General features: G+C 35.8%; 1 protein-coding gene across 2 annotated transcripts in view; it reads left to right on the plus strand.

Moving 5' to 3' along the window:
- Positions 1–20,312, plus strand: part of grhl3 (grainyhead-like transcription factor 3) — a 104,060-nt gene that overhangs the window by 75,984 nt on the left and 7,764 nt on the right. For both annotated transcript variants that reach the window (XM_051919068.1, XM_028818588.2), the window contains 7 exons: positions 259–370; positions 1,352–1,446; positions 8,066–8,224; positions 16,808–16,886; positions 17,516–17,655; positions 19,782–19,813; positions 20,114–20,205. In XM_051919068.1, the coding sequence (XP_051775028.1) occupies positions 259–370; positions 1,352–1,446; positions 8,066–8,224; positions 16,808–16,886; positions 17,516–17,655; positions 19,782–19,813; positions 20,114–20,205 (709 nt within the window). The remainder of the gene's footprint in view (positions 1–258; positions 371–1,351; positions 1,447–8,065; positions 8,225–16,807; positions 16,887–17,515; positions 17,656–19,781; positions 19,814–20,113; positions 20,206–20,312) is intronic.

A 20,312-nucleotide genomic window follows, 5' to 3' on the forward strand; every position in this document is an offset into this window, starting at 1 on the left:
ATTCAATAGCTATGGAACTGACAGCACACAAAAATCAACTAGGTCAGCCCATTCTTGGTGGTTTAAACCAATTGAGTTACATCAGAATGCTACAGTGCTGCCACAGCAGTCATTACAAAGAAAATGGTTGGAGCTACATTGTCCAGAACTTTTGTTATCAGGAAACAGACGTTGATGTTGTGTAGAATATTAAAAGTTCATTTTTTTTGTTGTGACCTCTTAAGTAACCATGACTATGTTTGTTTTTTCTACCAATAGACGGTGGTTATGGCAGTGTTTGAAAATGAGAAAAATGCAGAAACACAACTGAAATGTTGGAATCATTGGCATTCCCGACAACCTACTGCAAAGCAAAGAGTCATTGACATTGGTAAGTGTCAGCAGGCCTTTTACAAAGGAGATGGAACATTCATTTAAATTTTTCTTTATCTGTGAGGAGATGTCCAGAGGTTAAGAACTATACACATGAGACTCTTTAATCGAGTGCAGTCACACTGCCACTTCATGTATGGCCACACCAAATGGTCATTCTTGTTTACTTAATGCCACTGCTACTTATATTGACAATTTTTAGTCTGCCCCAATAATTTCATTGCCCCAAGCTGACACTGTCTTGTTATTGTCCTTGGTAGGTTTTCCTTTAGAGCAGTGGTAGTCAACCTGGTCCCTACTGCCCACTAGTGGGCGTTCCAGCTTTCATGGTGGGTGGTAGCGGAGCAACCAAACGGCGCTGCGATTACATACTAATCAACTAATTTAACTATAGTAAGTTGTTTTATAAAGATTTATTCTGCCAAACTTAGTGAAAATCCGACATAAAGTACTTGGTAAGTAATTATTATTATATGCTTTAACTTGCTGTAACTCTGCTTTATAAATTTTATAAAGTAAAGTTACTTCCATACTTTATAAATCACCATAACTGTGGAACTGGTGGGCGGTTAGAAAATTTTACTACTAACAGAGATACAAAAGTGGGCGGTAGGTATAAAAAGGTTGGCTACCCCTGCTTTAGAGGATAATAAGGAAAAAAACATTTTTAATAGAAAAAAATAAGGTTTACTTACATTTAAAAGACATACAAAGGGCCTTTAAATAATAGTGTGTGCTATCATCGTGTCACACAGTGTGCCACCCTTCCCTTTATGCACCCGCCACTGTGAAGTTTTGACACAGTTTGGCTGGCTAGCACATTTCTTTTTCCCCCGAAGCTGGCACAGCTGCTCAAGCAACATTCCTGTAAAACCTGTCTTAATATGTGTTGAGATTTAGTTGTTCAAAAACATGATGGCAGTCTTTATGAACGGCAGAGAAGATTTTGCACCTCACTGTGTCTTGCTTTCTCTTCCAGCTGATTACAAAGAGGTCTATAGCACAGTCAGCAACATAGAAGAGGTCGCATTCAATGCCTTGTCATTCACCTGGAACACCAACGACGAAGCCAAGGTATGGGAAAGGGCCCAATGAAAAAGGGAAAGAAAATCCCTGTGTATAGAGAAGCTTGTTTTGCCTGTCAAGGCCTAGTGGCAAAGTGGTTTTATGTTAGCACAAGCCTCTCACCTATAGAGACACAAGCTGAAAAAAATAGAATGGGGGTCAACTGAATGTAGACTTTGGTCGCCAACGCTCCCTTCCCGGGGCACTTTCATTCCAGGGCTAAGCCTTGCTTTTAGAAGTGAAGGTGAATAAGGTAAACAAAAGGCCGGCTTGTGCAAGTCTCATTCACTCAGGCCTGCCTTTCACGAGATCCAGTCTGCATTTCCAATAAATAAAATGCATGTGCTTCATTAAACAGCGGCCTTTGCCTGATGATGAATGGGTTTGCCTCAGTCAACACGCTCACTCATAGCCTTGTGAATGGCCAATAAATCCAGGGTGATTGACTATATAATAAGTGCAGTGTTTACTGTAGCTTTAAAAAGTAGAGCATGAGCTTGCTGTCTTTTGGCCCACCTCCTTTAAAACAACAACAGGAGGGCGTTAATCAACACATTAGGTCAGAAATGTAGATTGAAAAATTCCACTTATGTAACTTCCTGAAGTGTTTTTAACCGGAGTATAGGCTTTAAGTGCTGAAGCAGCCAATCTTTTGGCCTCAGGGCTGACAAAAAAGAACAAACAGACAGCAAAATGTAGAGCTGTAGAGTGGGGTGATCTGCAGAAGATCATGTTTATGCTGTGTGTCCACATATGACATGACTGAGTGGTCCGGCTGACTCCTAGTTTAACATACCATCCACCTGTCATACTGTACTTTGTATTTATGAAGAAGATGTTCAGTTTATCTATCACAAGTGCACACCATATACTATATGTGCAAATGTGTAGCCCTTTCTGACATTTAATTCCTAGCACTTTCTTGAGCTTCATGTCACCAAAGTGTCTTCGACCTAAGCAAGGAAGATCAGTCACCAAGTTCTTTTACAAAAGAAGTACAGTTTTGATATCCAGGCTGCTTGGAAGCAGCTAGCACACTTTTTATTCCCTTGCAGACACTGGTCACTTACTTCTGCTTAAAATCTTGTTAAATAGTGTCATCAACAGCATGCACCATCACAAAGAACTTTACCAAGTAAATAAGGCTCCAATATAACAAATGGATTAGTACAATGAAACAAAAAAACAGTAGGAGAGGTACACAGATAAGCAAGGTGCAGACAGACATTCAGTGGAACAAAAAACAAACAGTATACTTTGGAAACAGGGAAACTGAACAACACTACAGAGGCCATAGCACACTAATAATAATAATACAAAATAATTATTTACACATATATAGAATGTTTCTAGCTACTTCGAGTACTTTACATAGACAATGATGAATTACTTCAGCATCAGCATTGTGTATCATATGTCTGGATGATGCAATAGCAGGCATTCCTGTGGCAGTTCACTCACCACACATTAGCTATTAGGTGGTGAAGGGCTGAGGGCTGATTTGAAGTGCAGGTAGTGTGAAAGCACAGCAGAGTTCATCTTAAAGCAGATAAACTCATTTCAGAAGGAAGAAGCGACAAGGTGTGTTTTATGGAGCCCCACATACAGATCATGAAAGAGGCTAAGAAACAAGTGCTGTGCAGTGAGGCTCTGGGACCTGTGGTAGTGCTGCTGCCTTTGCAGTAAGGAGATCATGGGTTGGCGTCCCAGGTTCTTTCTGCATAGAGAGTGCTTTCAGTAGTGACAAAAGTGCTATATAAATGTAAAGAATTATTATTATCATTTGAAGGCTAAAGATGAAAGTTCTTAGGTGTTAATTTGAATATGCAGCATTGCCAGGTATTCTGGTGTTAATGTGACAGTTGTGTAGGGTCATAGCAGAGTTTTATAGATAGCTCTCTATTTTATAGACACCCAGTATGGTAGAGACATTCAACTTGTAATGTGATTTTAATGACGGCAATTAATGTGAATCAGCATCATAGACAAAATAATATAAATCTGGGATAATTTCCTTGAAAGACTCACATGATAGATGTGTGACTTTAATTACAAAAATAATTAACCAAGGTATCTGTCTGTTAGAGGGATGTGCATTAGTCATCCTGGTGTGATTGTGTGTATGAGTGAGTAATCAGTTATCTGCCATATAATATAATGAGTGAGTAATCAGTTATCTGCCATATAATATAATATAATATAATATAATATAATATAATATAATATAATATAATATAATATCAGTAGGACAGTTCCAGGAGCTCAAATACTGTGTTTATCAAATTTGCACATTCTGTCTGTGCCTACATAATTTTTCCTATCACGTGGCGCAGTGGGTAGCGCTGCTGCCTCACAGTTGGGAGACCTGGGGACCCAGGTTCGCTTCCCGGGTCCTCCCTGCGTGGAGTTTGCATGTTCTCCCCATGTCTGCGTGGGTTTCTTCCGGGCGCTCCGGTTTCCTCCCACAGACCAAAGACATGCAGGTTAGGTGGATTGGTGATTCTAAATTGGCCCTAGTGTGTGCTTGGTGTTTGTGTGTGTCCTGCGGTGGGTTGGCACCCTGCCCAGGATTGGTTCCTGCCTTGTGCCCTGTGTTGGCTGGGATTGGCTCCAGCAGACCCCCCGTGACCCTGTGTTCGGATTCAACGGGTTGGAAAATGGATGGATGGATGGATGGATGGACTTCCAAAAAATACACGTGTTAGGCTAACTGGCCACACAGCGCTAACTGGGTTTGACCATATGAGGGTGAGTTCATGTGGTGCCCTTTAATGGACAGGCAACAGAGTCTATCTAGATAATATTAGGCACTGAAGAAGCAATCAAACCTAGAAAATGTGCTAGTTCCTTAAAGGACACACTCAAACACAAACTTGCCTTTATTGATATGGGACAAATGTGACTCTTTTAAAGGGACAAATGCTGGAGAATCCAGGTGGGAAAACATATATGAACAAAAAGAGGATAGAATCTCCATCCAGAATTGGCTCCTATACTGCTTGCAAGGCTAATAGGATGGGTTGTAACTTCCCATGACCCTGTAAAAGAGTTTCAAAACTTGATAGATGGATTAGTGTGTATATGAGTGATATTGTAATGTACTTGCATCCCATCTGGTGTAGGTATCTACTTTGTGCCAGATGCTGCCAGGAGATGCTGCCATTCCCTGTGATTTTGCACTAGATCAAATAAATACAAAATATTAACAAATAGGCTGAATAGTTTAAGAGTTTGTCTCACTGCCTGTTTATCATCGTGACTTCTCAGTTAACTGCACTTGCGGGAATCAAGTTACATTACCTTCCTGAATGTTTCTATGGAAAACAAGTGTAGTAAAAACATCTTAAACAATTTACTGAGTCAATGATGCTTGAAGACTCATTAACAAGCAAGAGAAAAGTGGCCCATTGTTCAGAAACAGCCAGCACAGGTCAAGCTAAAAGCCTAATAATGTTCCACCCCTCACAGTGTTTTAAGACGCCTTCAACAACGGGTGTGGACCGATGGCCTCCCAGAGCCCTGCTGACTGAGCTCTGACTCTAAAGAACGGTGTGCACTGGACACCAGAGCTTATTGTCACATTAGGAATGTATGCAGCTACTTCTAAAGCAAATGTCGGATAGGGTTTTTACTTTATTTTTAAACTTATTTTTTACTCCTTTTTTAATGTATTTTACTTTCAAAAATAGAACATTACAGTGGCATCCTACTCAATCAAACAAATAATAATAAAAGATACTACAATTTACTTCAAAATCAATACAGAGAAAACAAAGGAAAAATAGAACTACAAAGAAAAAAAGAACTACATGATTCAACCCCCCTGCCCAAATTAATTAATTTTGATTCTTAACAATTTGTAACATTTCATTTTCTCATAGTCTTCAAATGACATGTGGTTGAAAGCAAGGGTCAAGCCATTCTCATTTCCCCACTTAGTCCTGAACAGGGTCGCAGAGGACACTGGAGCCTATCCCAGCTAGCATAGGGCACAAGGCTGATACAAACCCTGGACAGGGTGCCAGTCTATCGCAGGGCAAACACACACCCACCACACACTAGGGCCAATATACCATTGCCAATTCACCTAATGTGCAATGCCTTTGGATGGTGGGAGGAAACCAGAGGACCTGGTGGAAATCCACACACACAAACTCCACACAGGGAAGACCCAGGAAGCAAACCCAGGTCTCCTGAGTGTGTGGCTGCAGCGCTACCACTGCACCACTGTGCCACTCAAAATCATGTGTATTATCCCTCAGAAATTATATACAAGTACTCTGTATCTGTTGTATGTTGTCTGGTTGGATTTCAGGCTAATAGTTGAGAAATAGCCTACATTTGAGTCTCCATAGGATCATGACCTCATCCATATTCATTTCCTTAGACACACCTTTCGTGTCTGTGTTGAATGTGCTAAGTTAAATTATTATTATTGTAATTATTTTAATTGGTATCTGGCATTTACAGAGACAATCAGTTGTTCATACCTTACACAGCCTACGCACATCAGAAGTGATTAATCATAGGATACAAGAGAACGCTTCTTTTTTTCCTTGAATTTACTTTTTAGTTTTACAACAGGTGTGTAAAGAAAGTAGAGCGAAAAAAAGAGCCATGTATGTCAAATATTTACCGTGGAAAACTCATTTTTGTACAGATTATTGTAACCATTAAAACCCAGTTCTGGCAGACTACACAAATACTGTGTACACAGATAAGTAAATACAGGCTTAACATTGAGATTCTGTTTATTTTAAATAATTCGATGTTATCTGAAATCACAGTACAGATCTACCATGAATATGTAACTGATTATGCTGACATGCCTTAAACAAGTCCATACATAAACGTCAAGGGAGTGCATGGAATCGCATTATACATGTTGCCCTGTAAATATTAGTTTTTATCTATCTATCTATCTATCTATCTATCTATCTATCTATCTATCTATCTATCTATCTATCTATCTATCTATCTATCTATCTATCATTAGATGAATAAAATAATTTAATATGATCAATCTGTTGACGCTCAGTCCATGATAACTCGTGTCTTGCGTCAATTGGTCGGGACTCTGCACTAGATATTGTTGGCTGACTTATAACAGATCGATATATCAAGTTACATTACCTTTCTGAATGTTTGGATGGATTAACTATTTAGGTGGCGCAGCCTTTATCGCGGATGCTTCGCAGCTTAAATGCGTTCACCATCTTGACTACGCGTCTAGGCTGAGCCCTGTCTGGCAGTTCTCGAAAGCTGTGTTCGTTCTTCTGATTGACAGTCCTAAAGTGGCGCGAGATGCAGGATATGCGCATGCGCCATGCCACATACTGGCTGGACGCGGTGCTGAAATAAAATTTTGTAGCTTCGTAGGACCCAAAATTAAGCAAACGGGTTAAAATGGTCACTCCTGTTATTTATAATACCTGGATTAATTGCTTTAAAGGCAAGTTCTTTTCTTCTTTTCAAATATAATATTATGAAATGAATTATGAAACCTCAGGTTAGACAGTTTTATTTTCAATTCGTTGAATTATATAAAGGTTACTGTGGGGGGAAAAACAAACAAAAACTTATCTACCGGAGGTAGAATTTGTTCAATTTTAGTTTAATTACGATATCGTTACATATTTTTATTGCTGTTAGCATACAATTAAATAAAGTTTCGACAGACGTCATGTTTTGAAGTAAGGATCTAGTAAAGTCACTGAAAGTCCACATCCACGCTAAATGCCTAATGCTCTCTGAGTGATAACATAAACATGTGTAAATAATTATTGTACAATCACAAATGACATACATTTTAATTGAAAAATGGCAAACCTGAACTACAGTGTAAAAAACAAATCAAGAAATGATCCCAAGAAGCACAGTTCAGAAGGACATCACCATTTCTTAGTGTTTTTCATTACATGGTACTGTTTAACTATTACTCCAAATTATTAAGCTTCAATTGAAACAAATTTTTATTTTTGTTAAAAAAAAAATACACACACATCCACATGAAGGTTCAAGGTTGGATCTGTATCAGTTTCCATAAATATACAGGAATAGATGATAACAGATTTGTGAAATACTAATTGGTTTCTAATTTATAATGACTCTCTCTGCATACAATAACAGACTACGTTGGGGTTCTCTTGATGTATTAGTATCCAGCTAGGTAGTCTACTGTACAGTAAATATTTTTGTCCAAATATTATCAACTTTATTAAACCCTAAAGTACCAAATTCATATGCAAAAAACCCTTCCCAGAATGAAAGGGTTCTTTGTCACACAATGGTTCAACAAATAGCCACACAACCCAGTAAAGTACCATTACTATGATTTTTTTTAAGAGTGAAGGTTTGTTCCTGATATTTGATTCTGAGACACCATTTTGGACTAAATGAGTTTAGAAAACAGATGTTATTAATGTTTCTGGAAAGCGACATTGGATTAAGTGATATAAATACATATTTAATATCTCATATATATATATATATATATCCATTAATTAATTTTGATCTAGTCTAGGATGATGGAGGGGCCATGGCATATCATAGTATTAAGACTTGGTTTGTGTTCTTCTTTTACTTTAGATAACCAGAAAAATGACATTGCCAATGTGTTTATTTGCAGGTATACATTGGAATAAACTGCCTGAGCACAGACTTTTCTTCCCAGAAGGGAGTGAAGGGGCTCCCCTTGAATCTGCAGATCGACACCTATGACTATGGGACTGGAACAAACAGATTAATTCACAGAGCAGCCTGCCAGATCAAAGTTTTCTGTGACAAAGTAATTATATTTGTAATTATTCTGACACAGTCCAAAGGATAAATGTGGACTTTTCTGTTTTATGAATGCCTGGTTATTCTTAACATTGAAAAAAGTTCACGTTCTCTTTTTATTTATAAATAATACATTTTGGCTTCATAGGGTTGTCCAGAACATCACCAAGTTAGATTAAGCTAATTTAAAATGGATGGGTAAATTAATACATTTGAATGGTTTCCAGTGTTTCTTAGATAAGTGGTTTACCAAAAATGATTATATAGTGTGGAGAGTTCAATCCACATGAGTAGTAGTCAGGGAATTCCAGAATGCTGTATAGTGTTGAGATGATGGGTGGGCCAACAGGCCCATCAGTGTGCCATCTCATCCCAGAACAAAATCAAGCACTGAATAAAAAGAAACAGGTAATTACAGGAAAAATGTAAAAGATTCAATAAATACGTGTAACAAGCAGAGTGCCTATAACACTGGATAGTAAATGTCAGAGCTGACAGTTCAGTTCCTGCCTATGACTAAGTACGTAACCCACAGCAAGTAACTACACCTGTGAAAAATATTGAAATGTATCCTGATTTTTAAGGTTATCTTAGACAAAGGTATCAGCTAAATGTACAATAAAAATAAAACGCAAATTCCGATTTCTGCCAATGGGCATAGCTAGAGTGTGTAGGTTCCCAAATTTTAATTCAGGTGGCCTGTCCAAATGCCATCATGTCACAGTCACAACAAATTGAGGTCTTCCTCTTATTTTTTTCTATTCCCCATCTGTAAACCATTGCATCAGTTTGACTCATTAATAGAGAAGTAAAGTGTTTTTCATAAAAAAAAACTTTAAACTTTAAATTGTGATTTAGGATTTACATGACTTACATCTGAGTTCATGGATGACCTTTAAAAATAATAATGCTTCATGATAACCATGATCAGTGACGGTACTTGAAGCCACAATTTCTCTTTATTGAAGAATAGCATGAAATAAATTGTTGGCCTACAGCTTGTAAAGCCACTTTGATGCCACCTGCTGGATTGGAGGAGTTCCAGTAATTTTTTGACAGTTCCCTTTCACTAAAACTGGTTCCTTAGGGTGTCTCTGGTGCATTCTCTTACCATCCCCTGGAGTTTTCCCTGTCTGTGTGGGCTCCTTTTTCATTACTCTTTTTCTATTCCATGCCATACTAAATCTTATTTTAGTCAGGCAACCTATTACAGAAATAATAATAAAATAAACATTAATTGTGTGTGAAAGTTGCTTCGTTCATACAGTATCTATATAAATGTAAAGAATTATTTTTATTGGTATTCCCAGACTGGCATGCAGTCCAGGACTGCTTCTTGCCTTGTGCCTAGTGCTGCTGGGATAATCTGTGAGCCACTGAATCTCTGAATTGATTGAAGTGGCTTCTAGATTATTTAATGTTATTGCACTATGTAAAGATTCACTCAGTGCAACAGGTTTTGCAAAAATGTGTTACAATTTATGTTTATAGAAATCTGGAAACCAGGCTGAATAACACTAAATGGGCAAACAAAAGAAGTGGACACATAAAAGCCTGATGAAAATTTGAGGTTTGAAATAAAAAAAAAATTGTAACTTTAAAGTGAAAATTAAAGTCGACCCACAAACTCCAGGAGACCAAATTTGCCCCAATACTAAACTGCTTGTGTAGCCTCTTTGTGTTGTTGTGCTATTTCACTTACTGTTCCCACTTGAAATTTATTAAACCCTTTCATTTTCCATTGAGTATCATTCGGAGGCCATAAGCTCCTATGTAGCTAGGATATACACATAATTTAGGTTCAGACAAAGACAGAAGATCATGATGAAGGAGTTCTTTCTTTCTTTCTTTCTTTCTTTCTTTCTTTCTTTCTTTCTTTCTTTCTTTCTTGCCAATCATGTCACTAATTAAGCCAGTTAGCAGGTGTAAAGACCGATGGGTTTCTGTTATTTTTATCTTTTACGCTGCCTTGGTAACATCTTAAAGAAATATCTATAGAACAAAGATGGAATAAACTTTGGCCAAAATTGCTAGGCAGCCCAGTAATATAAAAAGTGTGTTCAAAAAATTAATGGATATAATGTTTCCTCTACCTGAGGAAGAATGCTTCCACATTTAGTTAACCACTATCTGGTAGTTTGTATATTGACTCTGGTAATTGTAAATAAAGAATATCTTCATTGTATAGATGACACACTTATTTTACATGCTTGCATGCTTATTTGGCCTTTAAGCAGTGAAACAGTCCTAAATATTTCAGAAATTTAGTAAAATTACATTTATCAAGTTAAGAACATGTTAATATGTCATGTGAACATCTGAACATGATGGTGCTACTGTTTTCTTGTATAGCACCTTTTATGTTGATCAATAACACAACTAGGTGTATTCAAGATAAACAACATCTCCATGCTATTTACATACTATAAAGACATGCAAAAAGACAAGACATCTTTATTCCTTTTACACTTAACTTGAAATGCAATTAAAAACAGTTTAGTTTTAACTACCAGTCATAATTATGAACATTCAAAACAATATCAAACTGAAAATCTGGCTAAATTATGAGAGCCCATTGACTATACTGGGATAATTGGGTGTGAGGCAGGAACGAACCCTGGATGGGACAACATTCCCTCACAGAGCACACTGCTGCACACAACCACGTTTATTTTATTTTATTTTGCTTTGCTTTGGTTAGTAGACACAATGTAGTTTAACACAGTTACAGTTCATGAGGCAGAACATGGACCTGATGCGCTGCACTTAGAGCTTATAGGAACTGCTAATTTCTAAATTGCATCCCTGGTTAGGCTTTTTAACTACTATATTGCTACAAAAATATTAATGAGTACATTTCTGATTTGCTTTTAGGAAGCACTTAACCTTTGTGTTAAATATTTAATATCTTGAATTGCATTTCATTTCAATTAGTAACATATCCAAAGTTGAGTTCCCCTTTATGGAAAAGCTGATTGTTCCAGTGTATCCTCACAACGTGCTACTCTGCAGCTGGCCTTTGCTGTGCTGTTAATTTAATTTTCATGTTGTCTACTCACAGATCTTCATAAAATGTCTGGAATTAGATTCAAACACTTTAAAACTAATTTGAGATATTAAAAAATCTATGAAAGTCTCAAAGCTAAACAGTATGTGGCCATGATGCCATCTTATTGTTTTTTATCCATTATTTTTAATTGGAAATTGAGAAACTTGAGTCCAAACTATAAACCATTATAAAAAAGGTGAGAAAAAAATAAACATAATATGCACAGATAATTGCACTGTGTTAGTAGGCACATAGTTAATCTTTTCTGTATCTGACCTTAATTTGAGTTGCAGATCTAATATTATTCCCATATATTTGACATCACTAATCTCTATTTTCTCATTTTTTATTTAAACTTTAAATGTATCAAATGAAGTCTGTTTTCTAATTGAAAAGCACATAGAAACAATTTACTTTTTAAATTTAATGTAAGATGGTTATATAGGGCAGCACGGTGGTGCAGTGGTAGCGCTGGTGCCTCGCAGTTAGGAGACCTGGGTTCATTTCCCGGGTCCTCCCTGTGTGGAGTTTTCATGTTCTCGCCGTGTCTGCGTGGGTTTCCTCCCACAGTCCAAAGACATGCAAGTTAGGTGGATTGGTGATTCTAAATTGGCCCTAGTGTGTGCTTGGTGTGTGGGTGTGTTTGTGTGTGTCCTGCGGTGGTTTGGCACCCTGCCCGGGATTGGTTCCTGCCTTGTGCCCTGTGTTGGCTGGGATTGGCTCCAGCAGACCCCCGTGACCTTGTGTTTGGATTCAGCGGGTTGGAAAATGGATGGATGGATGGATGGTTATATAATTGGCCAAAGCTTAGGCTGCTGTACTGGACATTTTAGCTGATGCATATGTTACAGTATCATATAATATAATATGCAAGCCCCACATAAACAGCGAGTGGAGCAGAATTTGAACCTAGTCTCCTGGAACTGTGATGCAGAAATGTTAACCACTGCGTTACCGTACCATCTGATAGTATAGCTGTCACTTTAAATTCACATGTTATAATTATCGTTAACTCAGTAATTATGGAGATACAAGCACACAGGAATTATGTTTTAGCCTATAATTATAGGCCCTCAGTAGCTTTGAACAGGTGTCTTCTTGGATTTTGCATACAATTCAGTATGATAAACACTTCAAATGATGTTCTCATTTAAGTAAGAAAAAAATAACCCATTTCAAGAATACAAATTGAATTATCCTTAATTAAATGTGCTTGATGCAGGTCACAGATTACGCATTTAAAACATGCAAACATTAAAAAGCTGAGGATTAAGTTTAATTGCAGGCAGCTTTCTTGGATATGCAGTAAGTGTTGGGAAAAAAACAAAGATTTTTTTGGAGAAACTCAAGCAGAAGAAAAGATGTATTATATGTTTTAAGTTTTCACATTTAATTGCTATTGGCATTTTATACACCTCTGCTAATTTTCTTTACAAGAAAGGATTTGCAGTGGCCCGCAGGATGCCCCAGTTTCTGAGGTTTGTTTAAACAGCCTTGTACACCTGTCTTGTGTATTTTAAATCAACAAGCCTATCTGTCTTCTTCATCACCCTGATGATCTGTTTTTGATGCAGAACAATACATGGGGAGAGAAAAATCCTTGTGAAGACCACGACAAACAGGTTTTTCCAAAATATTTCAAGGAGGAATGTGAGCTGATGAAAAGGCATAAGTAGTAATCTTTTAGTGTGCTCCTTAAGAACACAGGAAGGGGCAACAACTGACCCACCCAAAACTTTACTTTTTCAATGGCTACGACTGCACATTTGTGTCTTAAAAGAAGGCATATATTACACACCCTTTCATTATTTAGGAATGGCTAAAATGGATTTAATAAATAGGAAAACTTTGTTACCTGCTCCTCTGTTTCCACATAGAGATTAACTTTGAGAAGTAAAATGATAAAGAAATTAATTGTTGTCAATCAGTCCTCTAGTTACCAAAAAACATCTACTAAAAGTCATATGAATGCATTAAAATAACATTCTGTGTCATTGACTCTTCACGTGAATAAGCAGTGTGGCATAAGGGACTGGAAATCATACCTTTACTTATACAAGTATTTGAATGTATTCATATGTGTTCACTATATATATATATAAAACACACACACAGATATAAAAATATATATATAAAATTAAAAAAATTGTATAGCAGCTATGGTGCATGTTGTTAAAATCAAACTAAAGTAATGCTTTCATGAATTGTATTGTGATTAATGAAGATTTAATAGCTTAATAATTGCTTTCCTTTATAACTGTACTGACTAAAGGGAATAGTGAATCTAGTGATATAATTATATATGTTGATACTGGAACACTGAAGAAACAGAGCTAGGCAAACAAGTTTTAAATTCTGTAGTATCCTAAAAATAGTGAAGAAATATAATATAATATAATATAATATAATATAATATAATATAATATAATATAATATAATATAGAGTGGCATGTTAGTACACTAGGTAGCATTGTCAAAAACCCATCATCCCAGGTTTAGATCCCACACCTGGACAGTATGGAGTTAGCATGTTCTTGCCGTGCATTCCTGAATTTTCATTCCACATCACTCAAGACACACAAAATATGTTGACAGGTGATTCTAAATTGATCCAGTGTGATTGTGGTTGTGTACGTAAGTGAGCCCTGTGATGGACTTTTGCCCTGTCCAGGTCTGGCCAAAAGCAATTCTGAGTTGGATTATTTGGCTGTGAGAATGTAATGTGTGTTATAAGATAATATAGAGAAGGATATTGTAGTGTCCTCTGTAGAGCTGCTACCTCCAGAAGACTGTGTTCAAATCAGAGTAAAACCATTGACTATGAGGAGTTTGCATGGGTTTTTCTCCAGGTGCTCCACTTTTCCTCCCACATCCCAAACACAGTGGTTTCACATTCTAAACGCAGGTTTAGTTAACTGGTGTCTCTAAAATAGCCCAATGTAGATGAGTGAATGTGGATGTGTGCCAGTTTGCTTCATAATGGACTGACTCCCAAATGATGGGCAGTTTCTTCTTGATGTTGCCAGGATAGTCAGTGGCTCCCCACAACCCTAAAGTTGGATCAAGCAAATACAGTAAATGGATGGATAATGTAATATACTATACCATAACATAATATAGTAAAAAATGTATGAATTTTACACAGTTTGCAATTAACTGTTCATTCACGTCCAATAAAAATACATAGAAGTAATTCTTACTCTTTTAACCATAAAAGCTGGAAGTTATATGACTGAAAAATACATGCAAATCCTATTCCACACTCTGGCAGATGTTACTAATGTGATATGCAATCACTGGGTAAAGAGGCACAATGTATGATGGGCCTTCATTGTTGACAGCTCAGAAGGTCTGCGTTTTATAGCAGCACAGTTAATCCAAAATGGAAATTGAACCTGCAGGTGGAGTTTTACATATAGAATATCAGTTAAAGAAAGCATCCTGGGATGACCTTCTGACACTGTCCGTTTGCCTGGAGGGGTTAGTCCATTTATATCCAGCATAGTGTATTTTAAAGAACAGAGTTAAAAGAGTGAAGCAAAAGGGTCTGGATTGTTTTTTTTTTCCAAATTGATTGAATACATATATTTAACATAATGCTACAAGCATGCAAATAACTCATTGCAGTTTAGAATACATAATTTCTTTGGTATCTAATAAACAATGGCATTATAGAAAATCTATAAAAAAAAAAAGTATATTGGAAAGACATACAGCACTATGTATGTTTAGATACTAGACTGTATATAAGGGCTGTTCAGCCAAACTAATCAACAGAAAAAATGCTACTTTCATAGTCCTGCCATCCTAAAATGGTGTCAGCCTTATTTTAATTACCTTCTCTTATATTTAGTAATTTCATTTATTCTTCATTTTGTAAATATTCTGAACTTAAAAATGAGGTGCCCATCAGCATTCATTGAATTTTCCAAAAACAGTTTAACCATATGCCATTTAAACAATTCTTAAGGAAGTATCAGCGGCTGTTTGTCAAACATGTAGAAATATTGTGAAAGGATTTATAGAAATGTTTTTTAGAGGCTTAAAACTGCAAAGGATAAAAGAAATTAATTGAATGTTCTGAAAAGTTTAAAAGAACAATAGAAAGAATTGCCTTCAAAATAAGATATATATCAGAAAACAAAGAAACCAAAATAGGTCTGTGATGGGTAACCACAAATGTCAGAGGTGTCTAAAGATTTACATGGAGCATGAAGGCGTGCTTTTTTTTTTTTTTTTTTTTTTAAGTCAGGGATGGTGTAGCAACGTCAATACTTCTGGAATGTGCCTTAAGGGGAGAAGTTACCTGTAGAAGAAAATGAATTAACCCCCTTTAGGAAAGGAGTGAAAAAAGATAATAATATGAAAATTACAGCCATTGGCCATAAGCAGCCAAAAGCTCATTTTAATGTATGGGTGTTCTTAGAGCACTGAATCATGGCATTTATTTGTCAAGATTAAAAAATTGAAGTCTAATCATAAAATTAAAAAAGAGAAAATGCAGTTCTATTTTTGTTTTTTTATTAATTATTCAAATTGTTTTAACTTGTGTTATAATTCCTTTAGCATTTTATTTAAATGAAAATGTACTCATAGAAAAGTAAATCATCGTTTATTTTATATAAAGAAGTGTTGGATTATATATAGGGGTAAGCATACAGTATATAATTCTATGTGTAATGATAATGATAATAGCATTCAGGATGTACATTAAAATAAATACTGACATGGATTTCACTTAAAAACTTATCTGTTGTGAATATTGGCTAAATGTCCGTTTACCCATTGAATAAATCACATAGATGATAAGCAAGCAAGTGGTAGAAATAATCAATTAATTGACGGGCACAGCAGCCTGGTGACTGAGGCACTGGTCTTGAAGTAGTGCGCCACAGAGCTGAAGGTGGTGACCAAGACCAAATATAACAGTGGTTCCATCCAGGGTGTGTATAAAGAAAACACTGGCTAAGCTGGAAATTGAATCCAGGTTTCTACAGCCATGAGGCAGTATCTCTAACCACTAGGCTACCCTATCATTGCACTTTCAGTAAGTTAAAGCCTGCTCATGAAGACGTTTAGAGTTGGCACCTTTCCTTTGTTTACTGGGCAGTGCTTCTTCTTTTACCTTACAGCTTTATGTTCAACTGCTGACTCTCTGCATTTGGCCTGTTGGGTTCCCTTTACCATCTAAAATGTTTTAGAGATGCTGTCCTTTAAAATCAAATGACAGTATGGCCACATTTTCATATATTCATGAAATGCATTTCGCGCACCATACAGATTTAATACTGACATTCCATCCCAAAAATAAATCAATATACAGCGTCAGATGTAAAAATGTTATATGCTGCCATAACAGTGTCTTAGATTTACAAAACAAGTGTAAGGCCATTGTATTTTTGCAATTTGATTATTTTTTAAAATAAATAATGAGGTGTACTGAGCTCTTAGGCTGTCATTCCCTTCTTGTCCATGCAAGAAGTGAATAACTTTCAATTTTTTTCTCAAAAAACTAAGAAAACTTTTCGAATTATTTTGCAGGGAGCCGAGAGGAAGATGCGAGATGAGGAGAGAAAACAAGTAAGGAGGAAAGGAAAGGGAGCAGACTCCAGTAATAACGGTAAAAAAAAAATCAAGGGTGTTAATACAAAAAAAAGCTTTTGTGAAAACTATGTGCACAAATGACAGCTAATCACAGAACTGATTGAAGTAATTATAGTTTTGCGTGCTAAACACAATAGCAGATTATGGCTGTCTACAGTTCAAGAACCACCCTTCAGTTTCAGAAAAAAAATAACAAACTTGGCACTCTCTTTCTTTTGCGGACACACGCTGATTTCTTCCTAAAGACTTCTTTATCCGAGGAACTGGTATAACCCTAACCCTCTTTTATCCTGTATTTCTCTGTATTTTATTCAGTATACAACCTCACAGCAGCGTTAGAAGCTAATTCTGTCTTGACCTCCTTTAAGTTCCAGTACATTTGCTAAACATTTGACCTCATCACAAAAATTAAAAAGCAGAAACTTATCTGGTTGTTTGAGAATTTATTTAGAATAAAGCAATTTTCTAGTGATTTATTAGACTCATTGGAGAATGATTGCAAATCTTATATATGGCACTGATGATGACACACTATTAAATAATACAAGAGTATGTATAAAAATGATTGTGATGAAAAACTTAATCCATCCTCATGCATTACTTGCATATACATATACAAATATATATTTGTTTGTTTTCTTACAGGTTCAAGTGTAAAACAGAGTGCAACGTCCAGTCCAAGTCAAACGGAGTTTACCTGCTTCCAGTCGCTAGATGACCTTGTTACACAGCCAGTTCTCTTCATTCCTGAGATCCATTACTCAAATATGCAGAGATGTGGCCTGGTATGTACTGTGCATGTTTGCAAAAAACAGATAATTCAAAGAATTCCAAAGTTATCTGTAAATATATCAGATCAGCCTTATTATACCAGCAGTCCACAAGCACAAGCACTCGTTCATTTTATTCAGAGGTGCTAATTTAAAAGTGGAGAGAGGTAAATAAAGAGAAGATCTGTTTTCCTGTTGAAATAAAGATAACATCATAGTTCTATATATGCATCTATTATACCATTATGGGAAAACTGAACACATCTCAGTGGCATTAGGGTACAAGGCAAAATCAAACCTGGGTAAGATATCAGTCCATTTTAGAACACATAGCATTGAAAGTTAAACTGCTGTTAATGGTTTGAGGTTGTGGAAAGGAAACATTTAAATTAAAAAGAAACCTATACGCATTCTGCTTAGATTGACTGATATGAACAAAGACTACAGAAAAAAAAATACACTAGAAAACAGTAAGGACTGCAAATGTCTACAGTCCTTTGGGTTTGTGGGTTTTGACCAGAATAGTAATACAGTATCCAATATTTGTGCTTTGCAGTTGTTAGTGGCATCTTGTTAACTTGCAGATAATGTCTGCATTCCTAACGGCTGGGCCAGATTAGCAGGTCAGTACTTACAAATTCTTTACAGAGGATTTAAATGGCAGGCCCTGAGGCTGTGATGCAAAGGGAGTGGCCTGACCGCAGGATCTCAATCTGATTTTATTGGCTCCAGTAAAGAATTTATAACTTTTACTCAGAGCTTTAATATATTATAAGTTAAAAAAATGAATACATAAGGTAATTTACAAAAACACCACAAGTGACTTTATGCCATGTTAGAGGTAGTGTGGTAAAGTGAAAGTCTTTTACAGTAACAAGTATTCTTTTATGAAGGAAATTTAGGTTTAACTTTTGAAATGACAAAAAAAACCTGTAATTTTACCATATCTGACTGGTACTTTCGGGAATATTTACATACAATATATTCCTGTATTATTTTTCAAACATATTGTTCACACATGTACAGTGCCAAATTGCAATTCTAGCCAATTCTCCCCATATATCCTTTCTTGTTTGGCTTATTATATTTTATAATCCTAAAAGTAAAATAAAATAGATTTTACCACTAGACATTCATTTCCTGTAGCAAATTAAATATCATTTGTACTCCAGATTTCTCAAGTATTTCTGTTTGATTAACTGGTTTATGACACCTCTATTCTGCTATGAATGAGCACCTTAAACATTTACAAAGCATTTGTGGTCAGTTCTTTTCTCACCATATTTATTCTTATTTTTAAAATGGCCATAGATACATACAGTAGATAGGCATACAGACAGAGAGACTTCAGCTTCCACAGAACTGACTTGGATTAAATGTGTTTGAAAGTGGATGGTTTGGACACATCTCATTGGTAAACAGCTTCATAATGCCACACCATTTACAATACAAAGTGAAATTCCTTTTTATTAATTTTTGTAATAATTAATTAAGGTATACAGTATTATTATGTCCTGGTCCCTTTTATGCATCCTCCATACAGAAAGGAAATGAACAGAAAGCTTAATATACTGTGTATACTGTATACTGTACTTGGGAAAAGTTGCAATATGCTTTAAAAGTAGTATTTTAAATGGAGTAACTTCTAGTGTGACACCTCATTTACACAGTATACATAAAAACATAGATACAATTCAGAAATTGTGTTTTATGCTAAATGTATTTTATTTGTAAATATGTACTTGTCAATGGGAAGGGCACTATTTAAAAATTGACAGAATATTTAAAGAATTTTTAGAACATTTTTATTAAAAAAGTAAAAAATTGTGTTTTTCATGATCAAAATATTATCCATGCAGATTTTGTTTACAGATAGAAATATGGTTTATTTGAATTATTTAATAGTCCAATTCTTAATGGTGCTTGAGAAAAAAAAACTAAAATGTCTACTCTGAATAAAAAGTAACTTACGTTCTGAAAATAAAATCCTATGTTCAGGGCTTTAAGGTGCCAGAGTTTATCATAGCAGCATCTGGTGCAAGTCCTACATATTCATTATAGTAAAATAAGGAACTATTCAGATGGTAAATTAATTTATAAATTTGTTTAATTTGTAAATAAATATCCTTTGTGCTATACAGGTACCACCAGCTGTTCCAGAAGACATTGACAGGTAGCTATTTAATTTTTTTTCATTGCTATGAAGAATGAAATGCTATAAATATGAGGCTTACAAAAATCAGTATGAGATGTTGACAGAGTTTCATAAGGGTTTTGTTTAAAATTTATTTTTTATTTATTTTTAGTTTTATTAAAGCTAAGTCTTACTAAACTTCCAATGTAACTTAAGAATTTTTGATTTCATTCAAGGTATTAAAGCTAAAAACGTTTTTATTAAAATCTTTGTCATCATCTTTTATATAAATAAATATAATTTTCAAGAGCTGAAGTAAAAGTTATAACTTTCTTGTAGGCCACTGTTAAAAAGAAGCTCTGTGTCCTACACAGACAACAGCAGCTCTCCACCACTGAAACAGTCGAGGATCGAAGAGCGGCAGCAAAGAGGTATGGAGTCAGTCCAGACCAGTTTAACTTGAAAATAAATAGACATAAGAAATATGTATGTGCTATACTTAATTGTCATGCACCTTCTGTCAGCTGCTCATAAATGA

Source organism: Erpetoichthys calabaricus, chromosome 14, assembly GCF_900747795.2.
Source record: "Erpetoichthys calabaricus chromosome 14, fErpCal1.3, whole genome shotgun sequence".
NCBI classification, from domain to species: domain Eukaryota; kingdom Metazoa; phylum Chordata; class Cladistia; order Polypteriformes; family Polypteridae; genus Erpetoichthys; species Erpetoichthys calabaricus.